At 36.7% G+C, this 24,754-nt stretch overlaps 1 protein-coding gene across 1 annotated transcript in view; it reads right to left on the bottom strand.

The window, feature by feature from the left end:
• Positions 1–4,240: 4,240 nt before the first annotated feature.
• The window catches only part of LOC141331116 (diacylglycerol kinase zeta-like), a 37,031-nt gene continuing 16,517 nt past the window's right edge, over positions 4,241–24,754 (bottom strand). Inside the window, exons 6-11 of the mRNA XM_073836013.1 lie at positions 20,085–20,119; positions 17,398–17,447; positions 14,106–14,226; positions 12,475–12,511; positions 12,126–12,225; positions 4,241–8,240 (exon numbers count right to left, since the gene is read on the bottom strand). Of these exons, the coding sequence (XP_073692114.1) occupies positions 8,124–8,240; positions 12,126–12,225; positions 12,475–12,511; positions 14,106–14,226; positions 17,398–17,447; positions 20,085–20,119 (460 nt within the window). The 3' untranslated portion in view covers positions 4,241–8,123. The remainder of the gene's footprint in view (positions 8,241–12,125; positions 12,226–12,474; positions 12,512–14,105; positions 14,227–17,397; positions 17,448–20,084; positions 20,120–24,754) is intronic.

A 24,754-nucleotide genomic window follows, 5' to 3' on the forward strand; every position in this document is an offset into this window, starting at 1 on the left:
GGGCGAGAACGAGTCTTCAACTTCTGTGAAATTACCACATCAAATGAGACGCGCAGACATGGATGCAGTTATGAAGCCGCTTCAGGGCAGGTGTGTGCGTTGCTAGACCCTTTTTACTGGGGCACGTGCCTCAGTGAAAATCTGCTGTGCCCCAGTAAAATCTCAAGTTTGAGTTATAATTTACTTTGATAATCCCTAAATAAAGACATTATACTATATGCAACAACTGAATTGACGCTTCTAAAAGCAACGCAGTTTATTGTAAGATGCACGCAGATAGGCTATCCATACCCGCGCGCCTGTATATTTTACTGGAACGCGCACGTCGTACAGCCTTTTGCGCAGAAGTACTTGGTTACACAAGTTTGTATAGTTAATTGTGTTTTAAATGCAATTGTCAAGCAGTTTGTAATGCATTTTGGAAACAGGAGATGAGCCCCTGGTCTAATGCGCCACCTGGCTTGAGAAACCCGTTCTCAAAGACTTACTTTTAGTCATTATTTGGGTAGCACACATATTCTGAATGCTTTCAGAAGAATTCAAATTAGCCATTTTAATCTAGATTAATCTAGATTAATTTCAAGATTTAATCTAGATTAATCTAGATTAAAAAAATTAATCTATGCCCACCACTAATATATATATATATATAAAAGCAACTACTGTTCATTTCACACATCTACTCCAAGGAGACTAAAAACACAGGGAAAATGGGGGTGATGGAGGAAATCAAAGTGGGGTGAGGAACAAAAAGAAAGAAAGAATGGGTTGAGAGGTTGGGAGGTTTATACAGGCTACATATTTTGTAGCAACCTGAAAAGGCAAGACCTCCTCCCTGCTCTCCACAGTGAAACCTCTGTCTCACAACAGAGGACCAGATGGAACAATCAGTGTTTGAATAAAAGGCAGCTCACAGCCACCACAAATGATCAACAAAACCCCAACACTCCTCCTCTCACCCCACTCTCTGCCTCTTTGGATCAACGGGAAGTCATGGGAAAGCTTGCCAAATGGGCAAAGGGTGAACCAGCATGTGAGTGTTTGTCCATGAAAAGGTTAAAGAGTTGAGGATGAAGTCTATGCTTTCTAAGACAGAAGTGTAGCCGACATTCACATTGCGACTGTTTAAAAGGCAGAGGTCACTCAGAGCATGACCAGAAGAATGGACTCTACACTTCCTCTCACATACACATGCTGTTGGTCTTTTTTTACTCCCAAAATGAATAAATATGTAATGAAAGACAACTGCAATGACTTTAAACAAGTTCACAATTCAGAAGTACCCCCCAAGTAAAGACGTTATTTTATTAAATAATAGATATAGGTTAATGCTAATTTATGCATTATTGTTCATTGTTAATTCATGTTCATTCATATTGCATTCAATAATGTTAATTTAAACAACTTAAACACAATAAAATTCACTAACAAAATTGTTCAGCATTAGTTTGTGTCATATTTACTAAATATTAACCAACAGAACTTTATTATAAAATATTCCTAAAATATTTGTAATGATTTTCAGGTTTGACAGAATCATAAATAAGAAAATAAGTTATATATTAAAAAAAGAAAGAAATAACATTTATATCAACACTATTTTTTGGGAAGGGTTACTAAATGCCCCTTTTTTTCCATTTTATACCTGGGCAGGCATTCTATTAAAAAAAAAGACTATTCCAGAAGAATCATCTGAACATTGGATCAATCTTATCAATCTTTTTTTTTAACACGGAAGTAAGCCTATGGGTGAGACTTCTGGTTTATTATATGCTGTTGGGGAAAAACGAGAAGAAAACCAATTTACAGTAAACTACAAAACTCTTTGCAATTTGCAATATCAAGCAGCAAAATTAGGTGTTTTGTACAGCTAAAAACAGCTGGATGCGGATGAGACCGGAAGCCAGACATAAAATTTACAAATGGCTGCACCCACTCATATGGGAAAGAAAAAGGTGGATAGACATTCCACATAATGAGGATTCTACATTCATATCATATATGGTGATAAGTCAATGTCTGATATCATGACTCTCTTACTGCCTGCAGCCAGGACAAGAATTGCATTTTTTGCATATTAATACATGCCTCTCATCTCTGACCCGGCAACTCACTCCTGCAGAGACAAAAAGAAACTCGGTATCAGAGTCAGAGGGAAATGTTGTTAATACATTCCAAGGATGACTCAAGTATATTAAAATTAAAACAGCAGAGTTGTTCCAGACTCCAAAGCCTCACATTCATCCGTCTGTACAGAAGAATATTAATTTTTCCACAGGATCCTCAAAACAGAGCTCACATTAGACTTAACCAGGGTTATTATCTTTAACGAAAACAAAAATTAATAAAACATAAAAATAACAATATTAAATGACTAACTGGAAAAATAAAAAACATAGAACTTTGCACTTACATCACAATTTGGTCAGTTTTCTGGATGCGTGGCCATAGTGGAGATACTCGGATGTAAAAAACAAAACAAAACAAAATAAAACAAAAAACAAAACAGCAGGATTGCACAGTTAATGTACTACTGAAAATTCTGTTCTGCTAATTTATGCTGTCTAATACAGAATAAAATGTGTAGAATTTGTTAAATCATATAGAAAAGGACTTAGTAAGCAGGAAAGGGTGTATTGTTTTGACAAACTAATTTAGTTAAAGATACATACGAGCAGTATTAATTAAGATATTAGCCAAATATTTCACCTACCTGACCAGAAATTATAAGAACAAACACGAATGTTGTCAAGATTCTTGCCCTAGAAATCTTGGTTAAGTTTGGTCAACCACAAACGCCTTTTGTTCTTCAGAGTTCAGACTGTTTTTTTGCACTCTTCTCCTTGATTTGTTACAGCTTTTGGCAGTCCAAATGTTTTCCCCAGTCTTACCGATGAGTACAGCCCAAAACATGACAATAACTGACCATTTTCAGCAGCAATAATCAGCAAAATATGCGAGTTTCATTCGGTTAAATGGCATTGTTTATGTTCTGTGCCGCCAGTAGCCTATGTCCGATTGATGACCCATGTGAAAACACTCTGTAGTTGTATTTAGAGCCTAGTTCAGACTACACGATTTCAGCCCGATTTTTCAGGATATGTCGTGGGGATTCGTAAATGACAATGGACCTCTAAATGCAAAATTCAATCTCCTGTTGTGTGCCATAGTGGAAGACAAACCATGCCACTTTTGTTACGATTCATGACGTTAACACAGAAAGACATAGCATAGCGTATTTTTATTATTTTTTTTTTTTTTTCAGTTTTGTCACATCTGTGACACTGGTCAATAGAAGCACAGAACCGCGTTCATACATGCTTTCAAACAAGCCAAAACGAAAGAAAGAAAATGGTGTCGGTCCTGCTAACATTAAGTGTCATTTTCTAATGGAGGAAATGTTCGTGGAGCTATGGAAATAAAGGTACGTTCACTCCATATCGGAGTTCCCGTAATTACGAGATTCCAACTTGTAAAAAGCGTTCACGTCCTTGTAGAACTTGTAATTACAACTTGTGAACTGGGAGTCTTCTGAGAGCGACATGCACCGCTGTACTACCTGACAAACGTAGGCTCTGTTTAGGAGTTGATAGTGTTGCCATAGAAAAGCATAGTTTTTATGATGTTTCGTCGAGGGGCTATGCGACAGAGCGATAAAAAGATCAAATACAAACGGTTTTTACCTCTTTGACAGTCCATACTGTCCTCTTCAGGCAATCCAGATTTGTGTCCACTGTCAACTTTTCTTTCATTTATAGCTTTTCTGACGACAAGACAGCGCAAAACATGCTAGCCATTGTTTGTTTACGCTCATGTCAACTTCTATGACAGCAAGTCATTAAAGAAGGTAAGCGATGAATGGTCGTGTGTGACATGTTTCTTGTTCACAAAATTTCAAAATCGCATAATCTGACACAGTGTGGGTCTTCTTAAACGTTTATCAGTACTGAATGTCCCTTTCAAATTCAATGCAGTGTAGAATATCTTACTTTAAAATAAGCAGCCACAGTATTTTATAAAGCCACATGAAAATAATGTCCTGAAAGAATGGACTGAATAGGTTTACTGTTTGGACTGTTTACTCTGAAGAGTTCTTAAGGCAGATAAAAAGCCTTTTTTTATCATAAAATGATTTATAAGATTGTTCACAGACATTGTAAGATAATAACAAGGGCAGAAAGACCACTCAACGTCGATAGCCGTGTGCTTTAAGCAACAAATGACCTTGCTGTTCAGTATGAAATATTCAATATGCTTTATTATTTTATTAATCAGACAGTAACAGAATAATTCACTGAAGAGATAAATATTGACTACATGTTACAGAACAAAATATTCATAAAACATTTCTTAAAACCAATATATTGCACTGGAACCCATGCTTTCTGCTTTCTCCTGCTTTCAAAACCTCTAAGAAACTCTAGCCTTGAATTGCACTGCAACTAAAACTAAAACTAGACACAAATTAGTGTCAATGTCAGACCATTTTCCCTGTAAATCAATGAAAGAGGCAGTTCTTCATCCTCACATTGCTTTCATGCATCTCAATGATGGCTAAAGGCTTAAGAGCTTAATTGAGCAAGAAAATACAAAGCAACAAAACACATTCAGAAATTCAAAATACATACATATTACATTGCTTTGCCCTTTGAAAGTAAAAGTAAGGAGATTTCCATGTAAGAATGGAAAACTGTGAGATTTCTTTTGTAAATCTCATCTCTTAAGTAACAATGCCGTACAAAATGGAGTGTGTATTCATAATGTTGGCAATGAAGTACTGAACATGAAGAAAAATTGGATATTAGAGAAAAGTAATTAATGGCAAAAATAGTGCCTGTAGACAGTGTATTGCTAAAGATAAGAGAGGCTAAAATAAGCTTTGGATTAAAAACTTGGTTTTAATAAGATAATGTAAGGACATGTAAGGTCCAGCGGTTAATAGCTGCTTGAGAAAACATCTACGTATGAATTATTTATAATGAAGCACTATACAGAACCATAATCATGATCTGTTGTTTGGACGAAAATAAATCATAGCAGAGGAGAACCAAGTGTAATATGATGCTACCGACATTGCTTACAGTCTCCTCTGATGGTGCCAGACTAAATGGATCAACACCAAAACAAATATCATAAAAGTCTGGGTGATAAAACCTTAAAATCAAACTAAATTAAAAGTAACAATGGGCTAATGCAAGTGCAATGACCTCACTTTCCTTTGGAGCTATAGAAATGATATGCTTAATGCAGTCTACAGCATTTAAATATAAACTGGCCATTAAAATATCCACTTCAAGAACAGCAGTGGACAGAGTACATGCAGTAGGACATCTTCATGCCAGTCAAAAATTCATATTGCTAACAGTCAGGTATGGAATTGTGGACATATACGCACTTAAAAATAATGTAATTTAAGGCTGTTGTATTTCTAAAAACTCCATGCCAATAAAACTCTTAACATCGTTTAAATAAGAAATAAAAGGTTGTAACAAAATGAATTCATATCATACACTCAGAACTGCTTTCTAAGATTTCAGTGAGAATAAATTTTGTTTCAACTACTACAGTATACATGAAAAACCCTCCTCTATGTGTTTAGAAATGAATTCAAACATTTGTGGCAAATCTATTCCATCTGTCCTGCCTATTAGTCTGACAAACTCTAGTTTTAGGATTATGATAATTATGAAGAAATTGAAAGCCTCGAAACTGACAAAATTGTCTCTTAATCCCTTCAGTCACTGTGAGTGTGAGAGGTTCCTGTAGGCTGTTTATCTCAAACAGTAAAATTAAATGATCAAAATTCCTCAGTAAAGGAATGAGGTTGGCATGACTGAGTCAAAAGCTCTGCTGGCTTGAAGACCATTTACAGTTTCAGCCCGTCTGCTAGCTTTGTTTTCTCCTAGAATGCATCCGAGAACCGGTGTCTCTTTAAATATGAAACAGCTTTTCGATTACTGTAGTACAGGAGCTGTTTCGTGACAAAAATCTTTGACCCTGGACCACAAAACCAGGCATAAGTCGCATTGGTATATTTGTAGTAATAACCAACAAATCGATTTTACTTTTATGCCAAATATCATTAGGATATTAGATATTTTGTTAATTTTTCTACCGTAAAAATACATCTAAACTTAATTTTTGATTAGTAATATGCATTGCTAAGAACTTCATTTGGACAACTTTAAAGGCCCTCAGATTCCAGATTTACAAATAGTTGTATCTCGGCCAAATATTGTCTTATCGTAACAAATCATAACATCAATGAACATCAATGGAAAGCTCTTAGATGATGTATACAGTAAATCTCAGTTTCAATAAACTGAACCTTATGACTGGTTTTGTGGTCCAGGGTCACAAATGTGTTTGCATCCTATACACATCACACAATCAGCCAGTGTGGAACATGAAAAGGACAGGATGAAAGGATAAAAAAAGAAATAAACAATTTCCATTGATTCACAATTTTTCATTCAAAAAATCTAAAACCCTTAATAGAAGTCTTAGAATTTCAGAAGATCGATCATTAAGATATATCACGTTTATTGAAAGAGTTCAGTGAGTTCAGTGTTTATGGCGTATGATGTCATTCATGATCTCGTTCATCAAGGCTCCTGTCAAATAGCTGTCTGGGTAAAAGGGTGAGATGTATGGAAAGATGGATGGATGGTTTTTTAAACACTCAAACTTTCCAAAGTCTTTCCAAAGAAAGAATAAAGCTGAGAGTGCTGAAAATGCATTTTTTAACAGCAAGTAAAAAGCACTAAAGATGCTAGTGTGTTCACTTAAACAGTGCGTTACTTATTTACAATATAAATATGCATTCATACTGTATGATTTTTTATTGTAAAGAATTTTTAAAACAGTGGGTCATATCATTGATGAAGTCTCTGGACAGAAAAGAGTTTAACTCTATGATGTAAATAATTGAAAAAGGTCATAAATTACTAATATTATTAAATATGTAAGCTTCCAAGACCAAATTAATTTCATATAATATATAAGGATTTAGGAAAATAAATATAAGCATCCTAAAATCTGCATTAAAACATCAGCACTAAAAAAATACGAAACAAAACAATAAACTCTTATAGAGTGTGTCGTTTTATCGCAAAGATTTAAGAAAAATGAGCTGAGTCCCAGAGAGAGATCTGTTCTCAGCTCCAATAAACCAAAATCTAATTTACAGAGTTTTATAATACAAACATGACAACACATTCTTCATAGCTACAAATTATATAAACATCTATTTACTTAAAAATATTGTAGGAAATAAGCTATATTTTAGTACATCAATTATAAATCCAGAGTATAGAATAAAGAAGGCAATCAAAGCTACAGTGCAAATGCCTCTTAAACAGAAAAGCTACTCGCATACATTTACAGTACCGAATGTTATTAGAAACAGCACAGAAATCTATGAAAATGCTAAATCCTTCCAATAACACACCTGAAAAATAGTTCTGATGCTTCAAATCAAGACCCCGGGAAACATTCCTATCTTTGAACCGACCTGAACTCTTTCAGTGCAGGGGAATCTAGAACATTATACATTAACTCATAATGGCTCTAATGTTATTAGGAAATAAGTCAGCTAACTGAAATGTTGTTTCCGTTTCCGGTTCATGTTCTGGACCACTAACCAGATTAATGCTCAGCCATAACAGAGCAGTACTGAAGCTAGCTGTGGAGTCAGGGCTACAGTGAACGCTCCAGATACACTTACAGACAGTGATGAATCCGAAGACAGACACAGCACTGTCCAGCACCAGCCCTGCATCTTTAAATCCTCATTGCATTCATTGAACATTCAGCATTGTCAAACTAGAAAAGCAAGCTTGATGAGTGCATTAACATAGAGGAGAATGCATTCTGTCTCATACATACAAACTCTAAGATGTTTTGGCAGTGCAATGAAAGACATTAAGTCCAACAGGTCATTCAGAAAAAGATGATGAAAGCTTGGGACCTCTTAGAGACACTAAAGTGTGCGACCATCTTCCCTCTTTGGGAATGTATCACCCCTCTCTGCAGTCCAGAGAGCTTGCGATACATTTTTGGTTACTGTTGTTTTGGCACAAAAAGGAGGACCCCGCTTGAGGTGAAGGGTGAGAGGTTAAAGGTCAAACTGCAGTCTCCTGGTCCTCACGCTGGATCATTTGGTAGTGCTGGCGGTTCTCGAGATACGCCGCAAGTTCTGCATCTTTCGCTTTCTCGGCACGATGCTTTGGAGTGTCACCCTGGAAATGAAGAAACATGTTAAAGTCCCCATGAAATCAAAATCAACAGTTTTTGGCTTGTAGTATGAAATGCGGCTTTACCGAGCTCAACTGCTCTAGTCCAAGTTGTGATATAAACAAAACACTATTGGCTATTTTAAAAAAGGGGGTGGGACTGCTTGATGTCTTACTATTTCAGTTGAAATTACGTCAACACATAGAACAACGCTGCAAGTTTCAAAGCACTTTGGTGGACCTTTAAAGGTTTAGTTCACTTCCAAAATGAAAATTTTCTTATTTACTCAACCCCAAATCATCCAAGATGTTCATGTCTTTCTTCAGTCGAAAAGAAATCAAGGTTTTTGAGGAAAACATTACAGGATTTTTCTCCATATAGTGGACTTCAATATGAGCCAATGGGTTGAAGGTCCAAATTGCAATTTTAATGCAGCTTCAAAGGGCTCTACACGATGATCCCAAGAACAAGGGTCTTATCTAGTGAAAAAAATAAAAATAAATAAATAAATAAATAAATATATATATATATATATATATATATATATATACATACTTTTCAACCACGTTTGACTTGAACAAAAGTCAAACGCCCTTTATAAAAAAGGTAAAACAACGACATCTTATGATTTAAAAATTGGAGAAGAATTTTTTTTCCTATCCTACCTTTTTGAACCAGAGTACACAGATGAAGAACTAACCATGTGTGACATTTCCATGATTACGTAATGCATGAAGTGGTTAAAAAGTATATACTTTTTACTTTTTTTTAGAAAATGACCGATCGTTTCGCTAGATAAGACTCGGATCGTGTAAAGCCCTTTAAAGCTGCAACTTGGACCTTCAACACATTGGCCACCACTGAAGTCCACTATATGGAGAAAAATCTTGGAATGTTTTCCTCAAAAAAACAATTTCTTTTCTACTGAAGAAAGAAAGACATGAACATCTTGAATGACATGAGGGTAAGTAAATTATTAGGACATTTTTATTCTGGAAGTGAACTAATTATTTAAATCCAAACATAACAATGCTGGAGAGATTAAAAAAAATCTAGAATTGACAATTTATAATTAAACTGCTCTCTGTTCCATTGAGACTCCAATTACAAATACAAACACAAGCTGAAGTTGAAGAAAGCGCTTCGTGAACTGAAGCAAACTACACAGAGAACATCTATGGTTGCTCCGGGCCTTAATTAGGGACAGTTTCTTTCAGACAGACTCTTCATGAACAATGAAGAAGGGAAATCAAAGATTACACTGAGCCTCTAATGGTAAACATGTTCGCTCAGAAAACGCCTCTCTTTTTCCGTGTTGCTGGTGCCAGCATTGCTCAACAGTAATTGTTGTTAATTACAGGCAGGCCTGGTGCAGAGAATCTAAGAGAAAGGCCTGGACTGTTCCTAGCACTCAAACTGCCCGCCAGGCGCTTTCATTGTTGTGCCACAGATGAAGCTGCTTTTGTTCGGGAGTGTACAGTACGACCGGCCACCAGCACCTTTTCATACTGCGCAACTTCCAGTGTGGTGTTCCATCCCTCCATTTTCAGCCTTTCAGATGCAAACAAAGGCACTTCTGGAAAAGCTGTCAAAAGAGTCCTATAGCTAGCACAATGGAGAATATTAGCCATGATGAACTAAAAGAGATGAGTTACACAGGAGGAAAAGAAAAGCTTTGTGGTAAGGAGACTGATCCCTGCAGGGCATGCCGAACAGAAATATAATCACACTTTTATGGTGCTTTCAAAACCAGCATTCATCCTCATACAAGTCGCAAAAGAGAGAGGGGAAAAAATGATGGAAAGGATAATAGGGATGCTTATTATATAAAGACAATGACAGATGGATAGAGTGTAAAAGAGAAAAAGAGGAAAGGATGTGAGAGGAGGATTGTGCTTCATCATAGGGCAATGAACCATGAGTCACTCTATCCTGGATTTGATGTTTTCTGGATTGAATGAAAGCAAGAGTGCGGGATCTTTAGATTTGATGGAAACGGAGGAAAAGCAGAGCAGAAAAGTGCTGATGGAACTGTTAATCGCAACAGACCACAGTCCAGGAAAATGGCACCACTAAATCAGGTCTCGTTCAGACCATGTCTGTCAGAAGGACAGGAGTACAGTCTCCCTGTAGAGGGTAGATGAAAATCACAGGATATCCTCTGAAGAGAAAAATCTTCATCTTGGTCTGCTCTCAGACCGTGTCAGACTGGTGACTTTACACATTTCATCTCCCTCAACAGCACATGAGTTACTGATAATTACAGAGATAGAACTGAAGGCTGTCAGACAGACGAGAGTCCATCTGCACCCAGGAGACTCAATCAGTGCCGTCTCACACATTTATCAGATGGGAGCTGGGAAAGGTCCGTTAGACTGCTGTGAGCTTTAGAGGAGCCGGTTACACTGAGGCCCAGTGGTGCAAAGGTACAAAACTACAGGAAAAAAGGCGAGCGAGTAAGCGACAGAAAGTACTGCTGAGAGTTCTAACCACAAATGAGATTTCTGTGCTTTGTGGAAAATCATTCCCTTACAGATCTCTTCAAATAAGTAGTTTTTAAATGGATGTTTCTTCTGAAAAGAAGAGAGGCAGTAATTAGAGTCTAGTGTGTCTACAGCTGTGTGTAATTTTGCGGTACACCAATCAGAAGTGCTGCTGGAAGACCTTGAGTCTCTTGGCTGGATCTGTGGAGGTGAGCGGGGGAGAGGGAGGGCTGCTGGGGGGAAGAATGGTTCCTTGTTTCATGCGGAGGTCTTAGTCAGCACTGACTAACAGAGCAGTTGAGTACAGAGACGTTCGGGGATGGAGACCAGCTGGAGGCTACAGCCAAAATGAGAGAGATCCAAAAGCCACAAACGTCTACAGAGAACCAGCTTGGCATGAATCTGTATCCAGAACTTACCAAAATTATTCCTTCCTAAATTCTCATATCAAGTATGAACAGGGAATAAACTCTGGCAGGATGTGTAGCAAACGCTATGCCATTATTTCTCATTCTGTTTTTGTCAGGCACGACACCAGACCTGGTCATGAGGCTTCATTCTGTGCATGTAAGTAGGCCACTATGAACATTAAAGGGATAGTTTAGCCCAAAATGAAAATTTATCATCATTTAATCACCCTCATGTTCTTCCAAACCCATAAGACTTTGGTTAATCTTTGAAACACGAACTAAGACTTTTTCTGAAACCTGAGAGTGTTCTTTCCCTTGACCGAAAGTCCAAATAACCAAAACTTAGAAGATCCAAAAATGAAATTAAGCCGTATAATCCAAGTCAAGATATGCTCATTTTATGTGCTAAACAGATTTAATTTAGGCTTTTTTGTATCTAAAGAATACCAAAAAAATAATCAAATTAATTCTAACATTAACCTTTAACAAAGTCTTTGGAATGACATAAGGTGATATTTGACCCAAAGTGATAGTTCAGCCAAAAAAACGAAAATTCTGTCATTAATTACTTACCCTCATGTCGTTCCAAACCCGTAAGATCTTTGTTCATCTTCGGAACACAAATTAAGATATTTTTAATGAAATCCGAGGGCTCTCTGACCCTCCATAGACAACAACACTACCACGTTCAAGGCTCAGAAAGGTAGTAAGGACATTGGTAAAATAGTCCATGTGACATTTCTTCTCTTCTCTCTTTCTTCTCTTCTCTTCGCTTTCTGGGCCTAACATGGTAGTACCTTTGCCGTCTATGCAGGGTCAGAAAGATAAAATATCTTAATTTGTGTTCCGAAGATGACCAAAGGTCTTACGAGTTTGAAACGACATAAGGGTGAGCAATTAATGACAGAATTTTCATTTTTGGGTGAACTATTCCCTTTGTTCCAGCATCAAACATGAACATGAACATGAACTGTATTTCTCTACATGTCTATCTCACCTGTAAGTCTGTCTTCATGAGAGATGCTCCCGCCTCCACTAGGTAATGACAGATTGTCCTCTGACACAACGAGGCCGCTTTGTGCAATACCGTCTCTCCACTGAATAAGAAAGAAAGAGACAAATAGAGAGGAAGCAAGAGATAGAGAGAGGCATAAATAGACAGAGAGAGCAGGAGGCAGAAAACAAGACAAATTGGAGGCTGTTAAAAATGAAAATAATTCCTGAGAAAGCCTGGCCTTTTGAGTGAGCCAGTCCTGACTACAGTATTATAAAATAGAACCTGAACCTTTACTGTCAACAGATAAAAATAACAAATGTCATCAGTGTGCATTTAAAATGACACTCACTTTTCTCTCTCCGTTACATCCAGGATATCGGTGGGTGCTGTGGAAAAAGAGGGGGGGGGGAAAAAAATCAAACCTTGCAACCGCACTAAAGCATGCGCCCTGAGGTGATGGTGTGTTGCCTAATGAAGAGCTGTAAAAAGCATGCGTGGGAGAGAGAGATGACCTGTTTCACACACCACCCCCAACACACACTACAGATAACACACAAAACAGTGACTGAAAGCAAACAATCCCAGTCAGAAGTTTGGAAACACCTGAATGTGTTTCTTATGATCATACAGACCTGTTGATTTAAAGTACTGGAAGCTTGAAGTTTGTTTTGTAGACAAATATCAGTTATGTACTGTATGTTATCGGTTAAATCAGTTTTTTTTTTGACAATGCCAAAACAAAATGTAGAATCTAACAAAAATTACAAAATGTAAAATCAAAAATATAATATCCATTTATGTCAGTTTTGATAATGTTACAGTACCAGTCAAAAGTTTTTGAACAGTACGATTTTTTGTTTTTTAAGTATTCTGTTTTGATCACCAAGCCTGTGTTGTATCCAAAATACAGCAAATGTACTTTTTAAAATAACTGCTTTCTATTTGAATATATTTTAAAATGTAATTTATTCCTGTGATAATAGCTACATTTTCAGCATCATTTTCAGCATCTTCAGTGTCACATGATCCTTCAGAAATCATTCTAATATGCTGATTTGCTGTTCAAGAAACATTTTATATTGTCATTACTATCAAAATTAAAACAGTTGAGTACATTTTTTCAGGATTCTTTAATGAATAGAAATATCTAAAGATCCATCAGATAAGTTCTTCTGAACTTTCTATTCGTCAAAGAAACCTGAAAAAAAATCAACTCAGCTATTTTCAACATAATAATAATGATGATAAATGTTTTTGAGCAGCAAATCAGAATATTAGATTGATTTCTAAAAGATCATGTGACTGGAGTATTGGTACTAAAAATGCAGCTTTTAAATCACAGGAATAAATGAAATTGTTAAATATATTCAAATAGAAAACAGTTATTTAAAAAAGTAAAAATATTTTAAAATGTTACTGTTTTTGCTGTACTTTGGATCAAATAGATGCAGGCCTGGTGAGCAGAAGAGACTTTTTTAAAAACATTAAAAAAATCTTACTGTTTAAAAACTTTTGACTGGTAGTGTGTTTTTTCACATTTTAAAAATAGCAATGAATACACAGGTGTGAACCAACTTTTACTGGTATTGTAGAACAAATAATTATAAAATATATATACCTGTAAATTAATAGCTTAAATATGTTAAAATGTTCATGATACTGCACTGTGATCATGGTATTCAAATTAACTTTTCACTTAAAATACTGTGTTAACAATATCACTTGTAGTTAAGAAATTGTATTTAATGAAAAAAAAAATTATATGTGAAATGTTTTCACTAGCAGTCAACCCTTACTGTACAGTATATGAGAACTGAGAGAGAGACTCTCAAAAATCTACTCCACATATGCAGCTTTTAAATCGATTGTTAAACAGAAATAACAAGACATACAGGCATAAAAACTACTAAACAAAGCCATTTTGTTTATGTCAGCAGCTTTTGAGAGCTGTAACAGATATGTGTTATGTGATCATTTTACCATTATCAATGATGTATCTCACAATCTCCTTGCTTCCCACTTCCACAGCATAGTGCAGTAGGGTACGGCCCACAGGGTCCTGCACACACAGGTCTGCCCCCTTCTTATGCAGCTCCTTCAACTGCAAAGAAAAATCTGCCAGTTACACAAACAAACACTGAGATAAACACATCCCAAACAATAGAAAACCAAAGAGAGCATCATGAGAGGAAGCCACATGGTACCCTGATCTCTGAGTCTTATTAATTATCGCAAAGTGCCAAAAAAGTACTAGTTTCCACACGGCTTTCAAACAGAATTTAGTGGTGGGCTCAGATGTGCTTAAGGAGAAAAGCACAAGTTTGGCTGGAGGCTGATAGCAAACACGCCAGTGATCGTCTCAATAGGTTCAAAGAACCCTACCATGCGATCAAGGCCAAAATCTGTCAGAAATTTGCCAGGACTCTTTTATACACCAGAGAGAGTTTGGGCATAAAATACTGGTATTATCACCAGTCCAGTGAGTCTAGAAAGATTAGTATCATCTGAGGTTTCTTTTTATTCAACAGTTTTCAGTCTCATTTGGAGAAGATGAATGCCCTGGGAGGAAAGAGAAGACACCATCTACACACCAGACAGTGCACTCTCTGGACTCCACAACCTGGTAATTACAGACACACCTGAGTGCCTGAGAGTCTTAAAGGAGAACTCCGGTGTGATTTTGACCTAAAGTGTATTGAATCATGATACCGAGTGTGAACGTACCTTGCATATCTCATCTCGGTTTGTGTCCAGCTGTCCGAAATCTGGGGTCAGTTAGCCGATGCTCACAACAGGTTGTCAATGAGAGTCCATAGGGCATCGAAGAAGCCATGTAAATAAATCACTGTTTTACGCCATTTACGAGGCACAAAGTAGCTCCACACTTCATTGGTAGACTTCCAAGGGCCCTGACATTTAAAACGAGACATTGAGAACTCAGAAAAAGCACCGGTAGTTTATTTACAAGAAGATTTATACAGACAGTACCTGGTAGAGAAAATCCGGTCGCCGCCATCTTGAACTTAGTCACGATAAGTCGAGTGTCGAGCACCAAGGAATTTATCAGGTTATCAACTTATCAGGTTGTAGTTTCCTTCGTGCTCGACACTCGACTTATCGTGACTAAATTTAAGATGGCGGCGACCGGTCTGTTCCTGGTGGAAAATGTCTGTATAAATCTACTTGTAAATAAACTACCGGTGCTTTTTCTGAGTTCTCAATGTCTCGTTTTAAATGTCAGGGCCCTTGGAAGTCTACCAATGAAGTGTGGAGCTACTTTGTGCCTCGTAAATGGCGTAAAACAGTGATTTATTTACATGGCTTCTTCGATGCCCTATTGACTCTCATTGACAACCTGTTGTGAGCATCGGCTAACTGACCCCAGATTTCGGACAGCTGGACACAAACCGAGATGAGATATGCAAGGTACGTTCACACTCGGTATCATGATTCAATTTAGGTCAATATCACACCGGAGTTCTCCTTTAATGTAGTTCTGCATATTTCATGCAAGTTTAAATGTCAATTCTGACCGTTTTTGGTTGTATGGTCCAGCTGTAAGGGCGTGAGATGCTTACTGGGGCATGTAAAGGATGCTGCGTACTGCACATCATTGCCCACTGCGACATGCCAAACACCCTCTCAAATGTTCCGTCTTCTCCTCTCTGTACTGAGGCATTACGAGTGGGAACAGGTTTTGGGCTGGGTATGAGAGAGTATCATTCTGGAGAAAGCCTGTTTGGTCACCATAGAAACCAAGAACGAGTGAAAGGTCAAGAGAATATGCAGGATCATTTATCTGGTTCCGCCTCCGCTCTGCAAGATACTTGACATTTAATGGTGAGGTCAGTCCTGCGTTAGAGATGACAGAATATCCTTTAGGCCGAGTGAACATTTAACTAAAAGCACACGGATCGCTCTCTTGCATATTAAATCACTGTAAACACAACATCCGAGCTATGTACTCAAATAATAGGTGTATGTTCTTGCAAGTCAAAACAATTCACCTAGAAGGCAAAAAAGCAAAGTTGTTGTATTTATGAGTTTAAAGAAGTTCACTACCAGAACAAAAATGTACAGATAATGTACCCTTGTCATCCAAGATGTTTATGTCTTTCTTTCTTTAGTCATAAAGAATTTTTTTTTTTTTTTTTTTGTGGAAAACATTTTAGGATTTTTCTCTATATAGTGGATTCTATGGTGCCCCAAAGTTTGAACTTCCAAAATGCTGTTTAAATGCGGCTTCAAACGATCCCAAATTATCATGAGAAATTATTATGAGAAAGAAGGGTCTTTTCTAGCAAAACGAATGGTTATTTATTTATTTTTTATTACAATTTATATACTTTTTAACCTCAAACACGTCTTGCCTTGCTCTGCCTGAACTCCAGTGAACTTTTCCGGTTCAAGACAGTTGAAAAACTCCCATCTCATTTTCTCCCTCAACTTCAAAATCATCCTACATCGCCCCTTGTCATCCAAGATGTTCATGTCTTTCTTTCTTCAGTCGTAAAGAAATTATGTTTTTTGAGGAAAAAATTTATTTTCCAAAAAGTTCCATTTAAATGCAGCTTCAAACGATCCCAGCCTAGTAAAAAAGGGTCTTATCAAAACAATCGGTTATTATTTTTTAAAATATACAATTTATATACTTTTTAACCTCAAATTCTCATCTTGTCTCTCTTTGCGACGTGCATGAGTAGTCTGTGTATCTCTGGTTCAAAACAGGTAGGGTAGGTCCCATCTTATTTTCTCCCTCAACTTCAAAAATCATTTCAAAAACATTCTACATCCCTACAGAAGTACTGACCCAGGGTTTGCAAAGTGAACATGCAAATAAGATTAAACACCCTTAACAAAAAACGGTAAAATACCGATGTAGGACGATTTTGAAGTTGAGGGAGAAAATAAGATGTTTTTCAACAGTCTTGAACCAGAAAAAACAGAGTTCAGGCAGAGCAAGAGAAGACATGTGTTTGAGGTTAAAAAGTATATAAACTGTAAAAAAAAAATAAAAAAATCCCTCGGCTGGGATCATTAAAACCGCATTTGGGATTGTCGCATTTAAACTGCATTTTGGAAGTTCAAACTCAGGGCACCATAGAAGTCCACTGTATGGAGAAAAATCCTAAAATGTTTTCCTCAAAAAAACTTTTTCTTTATGACTGAAGAAAGAAAGACATAACCATCTTGGATGACAAGGGTATATTATCTGTACATTTTTGTTCTGGAAGTGAACTTCTCCTTTAATGTATTCAAATGATGCTCTTACCTTCTGATGGTCCTTCTTCTTCACACATTCAATTAGATTGTCTGCTGACACTGTAAAATAAACAAGTACTCTGTTAATGAAGATTCAAGGATGTTTTTTTCTTTTTTTAAGGTTTGTCAAGCAATCTTGAACTTATTTTGAACATTTTCACTTACATAATTACAAAGCAAAGACTGTTTACCAAGATTAAATGTGACTAGATGTGTGAAAACATGTGTCATCAGCATCAAAAACAGAGTTAATGAATAGTGAAACATATTTTTTCTCTCTCTTTTTTGCTGTTTTCATAGCTTAACTGATATTTTGATATGATCCCTCAAGTAGGGCTGGACAATATATCGAACAATATCATGAGGCGCGTTTAGTCAATGAAGCCGGTACTTTGATTAGTAGTAAATCTCCATCACGTGCGTTCCGCTCAGGTTCCGCTGGAGCGGCAATTAATACACAGAGACGTATATCTCTGACAAGCTACGCCATATCGAGCTTAATATCGAATGGATGGAGTGTGATGTGATGGAGATTTACTACTAATCAAAGTACCGGCTTCATTGACTAAACGCGTCTCACAATATCGTTCGATATATTGTCCAGCCCTACCCTCAAGTGTAATTTAAGCAGAGTTTACCAAGATGAAATGTGACTAAAACAGTATGTCATCAACATAAAAAAATTGTTAATTGAGACTGAAGTATAATTTAGCTGTTTTTGGTTAATGGATAAAGCCATTTTAATTGATCGTGGTCTTATTTTAAACATTTTACTTTGCAATTAAAGCTACACTGTGTAACTTTTGACACTCTAGATTGAGGCACAATTTATCACTTGTGATTGTTGTGCTTCCACTGTTTTGTTGGAATGTCACTAACAACATCAAAACTCCAATGAAGAAAGAAAGAAAGAAAGAAAGAAAGAAAGACAGAAAGAAAGAAAGAAAGAAAGAAAGAAAGAAAGAAAGAAAGAAAGAAAGAAAGAAAGAAAGAAAGAAAGAAAGAAAGAAAGAAAGAAAGAAAGAAAGAAAGAAAGCTGAGAAAAAAATCAGCAAAATGTAAATTGCTTTCATGGCACAGTTGTTTTGACTCATTTAAAACAACCATTTTTTTAAATGTTACAAAAGTTTGGCATTAGACATAACAATTGCTATTCATATCAGATAAAGTAGACATGGAAACAATTACAAACTTGTCTAGTGAGTTAGTTATAAGCAAACAGACCAAAGTAGTAACTGGTTTAGAGACTACCATTCTATTATGAACCTAATAAATGTGCTTTAATGCAAACTAAGCATATTTTTGAAAACTCAAGCAAATGTTGCAGTTTTATTTTCAACCTACTATGACACTTTCCACTGCATACAGGAGTAATCTGACCTTCTTTCATTTATTTACAAATATGACAAACACACATAGACAATTGACAAAAGCGTGCTGTTTCTCACTAAATCTGACTCAACAGATCTGAAATATCAATTATTTTTATAGGCTTACTGTAGTGATTCACGGGAAGGAAAAACACTGTTTGGAAGATGAAAATCAATTTTAAAAGACGAAACGAGACCATATGTATGTAACTGTATGATATCAGTATAAAACAAATGTGTTATTTGTAAAATATCTGTAAAGCTGTGATACCAGATGTGCAAATACTGGTGCTGTAGTTTCCTCATGACAATTGATCACTCCCAAATTACTTAAAAGGTATTATTATTGGGAAAGTGCCTGTATGCACAAATCGCTTATGCATATTTGTTCAATTTTAAGTTATTCAGAGTTATACAAGAAGATGTTCTGTTTATTTAATGCTTTGGGAGCATACAGTTAAAAAGGGAGTAAAAATACGATTTTAATTACGGGTGTTAATCACATTAGCTGATGCTGGCTCTAAGGGTTCAGTCTCAATATGCTAAATCTGTGTTCAAAGCTTTGCAATGCCCTTTGTAGATTTGCCTTCCTAATCCAGCAATCTTGTGTGTTGCTTCACAAACCTCGAGAGGTAAAATATGAAAACACCCAGCTGGGATGTCGGCTAACACGCGCTGTAAAGCTAAATCTACGCCTGTGTCTAAAGATATGCCCGCTCCAATCCAGTTCTCAAAACTCGGCCGCTTTACGGAATTGAAGAGTCTTATTTCCTGTCTAGAGAAAGCGTGCACAGGGCCAAATCAGGTTTTGGAAATGCGTTCCTATTTTGCTCAAGCCAGGAAGCTTTGGAGCTAGCGCTGAATTCTAATGTGGATCAATGTGAGTGATGATAACCTGCTCTGCCTCGCTGCACCTCACAGACTGTGAGACAGTCCTTTTCCTCCTCTCGCTCTTTTCCTCCCTTACCAATGCTAAGAGAGTGGAAAACACCACAGCCTTGGCACATGCCCTCTCCTGACAGGCAGCAGCTCATTAAAAAGGAACAAGAACCAAGACCAAGGAGCGTTTACACTCAACTTACACGTAATGAAAGTCAGAAATGATTCACTGAGCAAGAACTGTTCCTCTACTACATGAAGCGGTCCCAATTTGCTTCTTGCAGAGACCTGAGACGCTGTAGAGCTTTAACTTGTTCTCACAAGAAAAGACTAAAATTCAGCCCTCATTGTGTTGCCAATTACTTTTATGCATTTAGAATTAGACCTTTTTTTATCCAAGCAACTTCACTTGATGTTAATTCACTGGAGAAATACTTAAACTTCTTACCAGAGTTTGCATTGTTCAGGTTGCTCTTCTCAAACCTGTGGGAGAAAAAAGAAACTTCTGAGTAAATGATACACTTCAAATCAACTGACAAATATTTTAGAGGACTTCTTCACAGCAGGTATCAGAAATTAAAGTTCTTGATGCACACACTCTAAAGCCATTAATCTCAACTTGAATCATCTCCAGATGTTTTTCCTGATGAAGTTGTTTAAATGCATTCTAAATCCTAAAGAATGGCTACAATGCACATGCACTCTTATCCTCCTGTCAGATTTATTGAGCAAAAGAATAATGACTTCAAGTGAGCTTCATAATATTTGCAAGAGATGAATTGAGGAGAGAACCCAAACTCAATGAATGTCACTGCAATGCTATCAGTGTGACATGAAGACTGTTTGACTTCATATTGCGCTGTGCAGAACGAGTCTCGAGCAGGGCATGTTGGTTAGAAATTTTGTTTCGACTTGGTGTGGTGCTGATGCCATCAAAGAGCGATTTGACAGCAGTTGGCTGGATCAGCCAGTATAATTTTCCAGAGCGGCTGCACAAGCTCTGATGATAACAGCCATTTCACGATTGATCAGAATCACCGATGGTGTGCATTTTATATTTATTCTGACCCCCTTAGTGTCACAAATGCTCACAAATCAGTGTTTTTTAACAGTAAAAACTCTTTTAATGCAATCTTAATGTTTTTAATGTAATCTTTCTGTTACAAATGTTGTTAATCAAAATAAAACAGATAATAGTCTTTAAATTATACAGCTTGTCTTAAACATTCTTTTCTGTATTAGGAAGCACCTAACATGCAGTTGAAGTCAAAAGTTTACATACACTTTGCAGAATCTGCAAAATGTTAATTATTTTACCAAGATAAAAGGGATCATACAAAATGCATATTTTTTTAGTACTGACCTGAATAAGATATTTCACATAAAAGACATTTACATATAGTCCATAAGAGAAAATAATAGTTTTTATAAAAAAATAACCCTGTTCAAAAGTTTACATACACTTGATTATTAATGTGTTGTTACCTGAATGATTCACAGCTGTTTTTTTTTTGTTTGTTTAGTTGTTTATGAGTCCCTTGTTTGTCCTGAATAGTTAAACTTCCCGCTGTTCCTTCAGGTCCCACAAATTCTTTGGTTTTTCAGCATTTTTTTTTTGTGTATTTGATCCCTTTCCAACAATGACTGTATGATTTTGAGATCCATATTTTTACACTGAGGACAACTGAGGGACTCATATGCAATTACTTCAGAAGGTTCAAATGCTCACTGATGCTTTAGATGGAAACACAAGAGCCAAAGGGTAAAAACTTTTTTTAAGGTATTATTATTAGATTAGGGTAACTTTCACTTATTTTGTCATCTGGGAAACATGTGAGTATCTTCTATAGCCCCTGAAGGGCAGTACTAAATGTAAAAAAATATGATATTCAGGCAAAATAAGAAAAATGTACACATCTTCATTCTGTTTAAAAGTTTTCACCCCGGCTTTTAATGCATTGTGTTTCCTTCTGAAGCATCAGTGAACATTTGAACCTTCTGTAATAGTTGCAGTCCCTCAGTTGTCCTCAGTGTGAAAAGATGGATCTCAAAATCATACAGTCATTGTTGGAAAGGGTTCAAATACACAAAAATGCTGAAAAATGAAAGAATTTGTGGGACCTGAAGGATTTTTTTTTTTGAAGAACAGCAGGCAGTTTAACTTCAGAACAAACAAGGTACTCATGAACAACTATCACTAAACATAAAAAACAGCTGTGGATCATTTAGGTAACAACACAGTATTAAGAATTAAGTGTATGTAAACTTTTTAAACAGGGTCATTTTTATAAATTCAACTATGATTTTCTATTATGGACTATATGTAAACGTCTTTTATGTGAAATATCTTATTCAGGTCAGTACTAAATAAAAAATAACATGCATTTTGTATGATCCCTCTTATTTTGTTAAAACAATTAACATTTTGCAGATTCTGCATGTGCATGTAAACTTTCGACCTCAACTGTATTCAATGAACAGTGTTTCTGGTTACTACACATAAAATTCAAAAGTCTGTTTATCTAAGAGGTACTACATCTAATCCACTCCATCTGCGACAAAGTACACAAACACTGTGCGAACATCACTACGAGAAGTTTAAAGTGTCCGTTATGATGGCTCCTCCCCCAAGAATCTCTCTGATCGGTAAGGGCAGGTGCAACCAAAGTCGAACAGACCTAATGATGATGCCATCGTTGACACTACACCTCCTCTCTGTCTCTTCCCCTGACTGGAGCATCTCCTGTGTGCTCTCACCTAAAAGAATATTTGATCAAAGAGCTTCCCACCCCACACTAAGAAGGCTGGGAGACTTTAAGAAAAAGAGACGTGTGGCACCACAGGGCTTTGGATCCTGAACTTTGCTAGAAGCAGTGTGATTCTGAGATGGTTTCTTCACCAGAAACACACCGCAAGGAAATATGTAACAGCTTCCTACAGCTTTTCACATAACAGCTGAAGATCTTTGGTATATCATAATGAAGTGCAATGCGGGGGTCAGAGGTCAAGAGAGATCAGGCCATGGTCAATTGAAAAACAATAAACCTGTTATTCACATAAGTTTTTAATAAGAGTTGACTATAATGCAGATCTTTGGTATACCATAATGAAGTACAATGCAGGGGTCAGAGGGCAAGAGAGGTCAGATCACGATCAATTGAAAAACAATATACTGTTTCACTTCGAACAAACTGCCTCAAATTGAGTGAGACAGAAAAGGAGGGAGGGAAAGGTAAAGGAGTTCATGAACACTTAAGTCAAAGCCTCTACACACTGTTTCCATTGTGATTTGCCTTATGAGTAATTGTGTGTGTGTGTGTGTGTGTGTGTGTGTGTGTGTGTGTGTGTGTGTGTGTGTGTGTGTGTGTGTGTGTACCTGGTATTCATCACGTTGTGGGGACCAAATGTCCCCACAAGGATAGGAATACCAGTAGATTTTGACCTTGTGGGGACATTTCGCAGGTCCCCATGAGGAAACAGGCTTATAAATCATGCACAATGAGTTTTTTTGATGAAGTAAAAGTGTGCACAATCTCCTGTGAGGACTAGGTTTAGGTGTAGGGTAGGTGTAGGGCGATAGAAAATACTGGTTTGTACAGTATAAAAACCATTACGCCTATGGAATGTCCCCATAAAACATGTAAACCCAACATATGTGTGTGTGTGTGTGTGTGTGTGTGTGTGTGTGTGTGTGTGTGTGTGTGTGTGTCAGAGAGACAGAGAAGGAGAAAGACTGTTAGCCTTGCTAAGGAATCTGAGTGTGTCCCCTAATTTAAAAGCAGTTCACAGGCTCATAAATCTGGGCTCTGACATGTCTTCCCAACACACACACACACACACACACACACACACACACACACACACACACACACACACACACACACACACTCACTCACACACACACACACACCTTTGCTGTAATGTTTGCATGCCCCCTCTAGCCTTACAGCTGAGGTTCAGCCTCCAGGCAGTGAAATTTGCTCCGGTAAGTGTATTTCAGATCCCTGAAAACACAAAACGCGACTCTCGGCTATCAAAAACCATCTCTATCAATCATCATTTATCTTTTCATATAGCTCTATCATGACCAGTGTTGGGGAGTAACTAGTTACATGTAACTGGATTTACGTCATTTAATTACAAAATAAATGTAATTGTAATTAGTTACAGTTACTGAGAAAACATTTGTAATTAAATTACAGTTACTTCTGAAAAATGCCAGCGATTACAAAGGGGATTGCATCTGAATTTTTTCACACACTCACCCCCACTTACAGATTTAATTGACTTCTTTCATAAATTGCATTGACTGCTCTAAAATGAGACACCAATGTTTCAGGAGTTTAGAACACAGAATAGGACACATGCTTATACGATAACTGTATTATTTCCTTTTTGGGTTTATAAATAAACTTTATTTTTTCATCTCTCTACTGTCCTCTCACAATAAAAGGCATAAAATGACCCCCCAAAAAAAGTAAAAAAAATAAATATATAAAAAAAAAGTCTGAATTTGTGGTGGCTGTGCTTTAAATTAAATTATTACATGGTACTGTGGAATGCTTAATTCTGATTGGTCAGTCACGATATTCAGGGCAACTTAAGTCAGTGCTATATGCTTGATAATTTTTCTTGGCGAAAGCTTTGTGTTTGGTTAACTAAATTATTAAAGCTTAATTCAATATTATGTGGACAATTTCTTAATTCTGTCATCCTGGTATCGTGGACTCACTCTATTGTTTCATACAAACGCAGCTGCTGCCATTTTTTTGTACACTGTAATGGATTATAAAATAACTAACAAAACTAGTACTACTTCCTTAATTATTTATGTGGTGAAATGTTGAGTAAGAAAACTGGTAAGACTGCACTGTATACCTAAAATGTCTAATTTGAACTTGTTGTTTGCTAGCAACTGATTCCTTCATGGAAGCTTTGCGTTCAAATATTTCAACTCAGATCAGTGTTTCGTGTCTAATAATTTTGACCTAAACATCTAAATAATCTATGAAGCAGTTGTGTGGGATAATGTTATTGATAATGTAGTCAGTTGTTACCACAGAATAAAGATGTATATTATCCCTTACTTAATTCAAGTGATGAAGGATTTTGAAAGTC

The sequence above is a fragment of the Garra rufa genome, chromosome 3 (assembly GCF_049309525.1).
Source record: "Garra rufa chromosome 3, GarRuf1.0, whole genome shotgun sequence".
In the NCBI taxonomy this organism is placed as follows: Eukaryota; Metazoa; Chordata; class Actinopteri; order Cypriniformes; family Cyprinidae; genus Garra; species Garra rufa.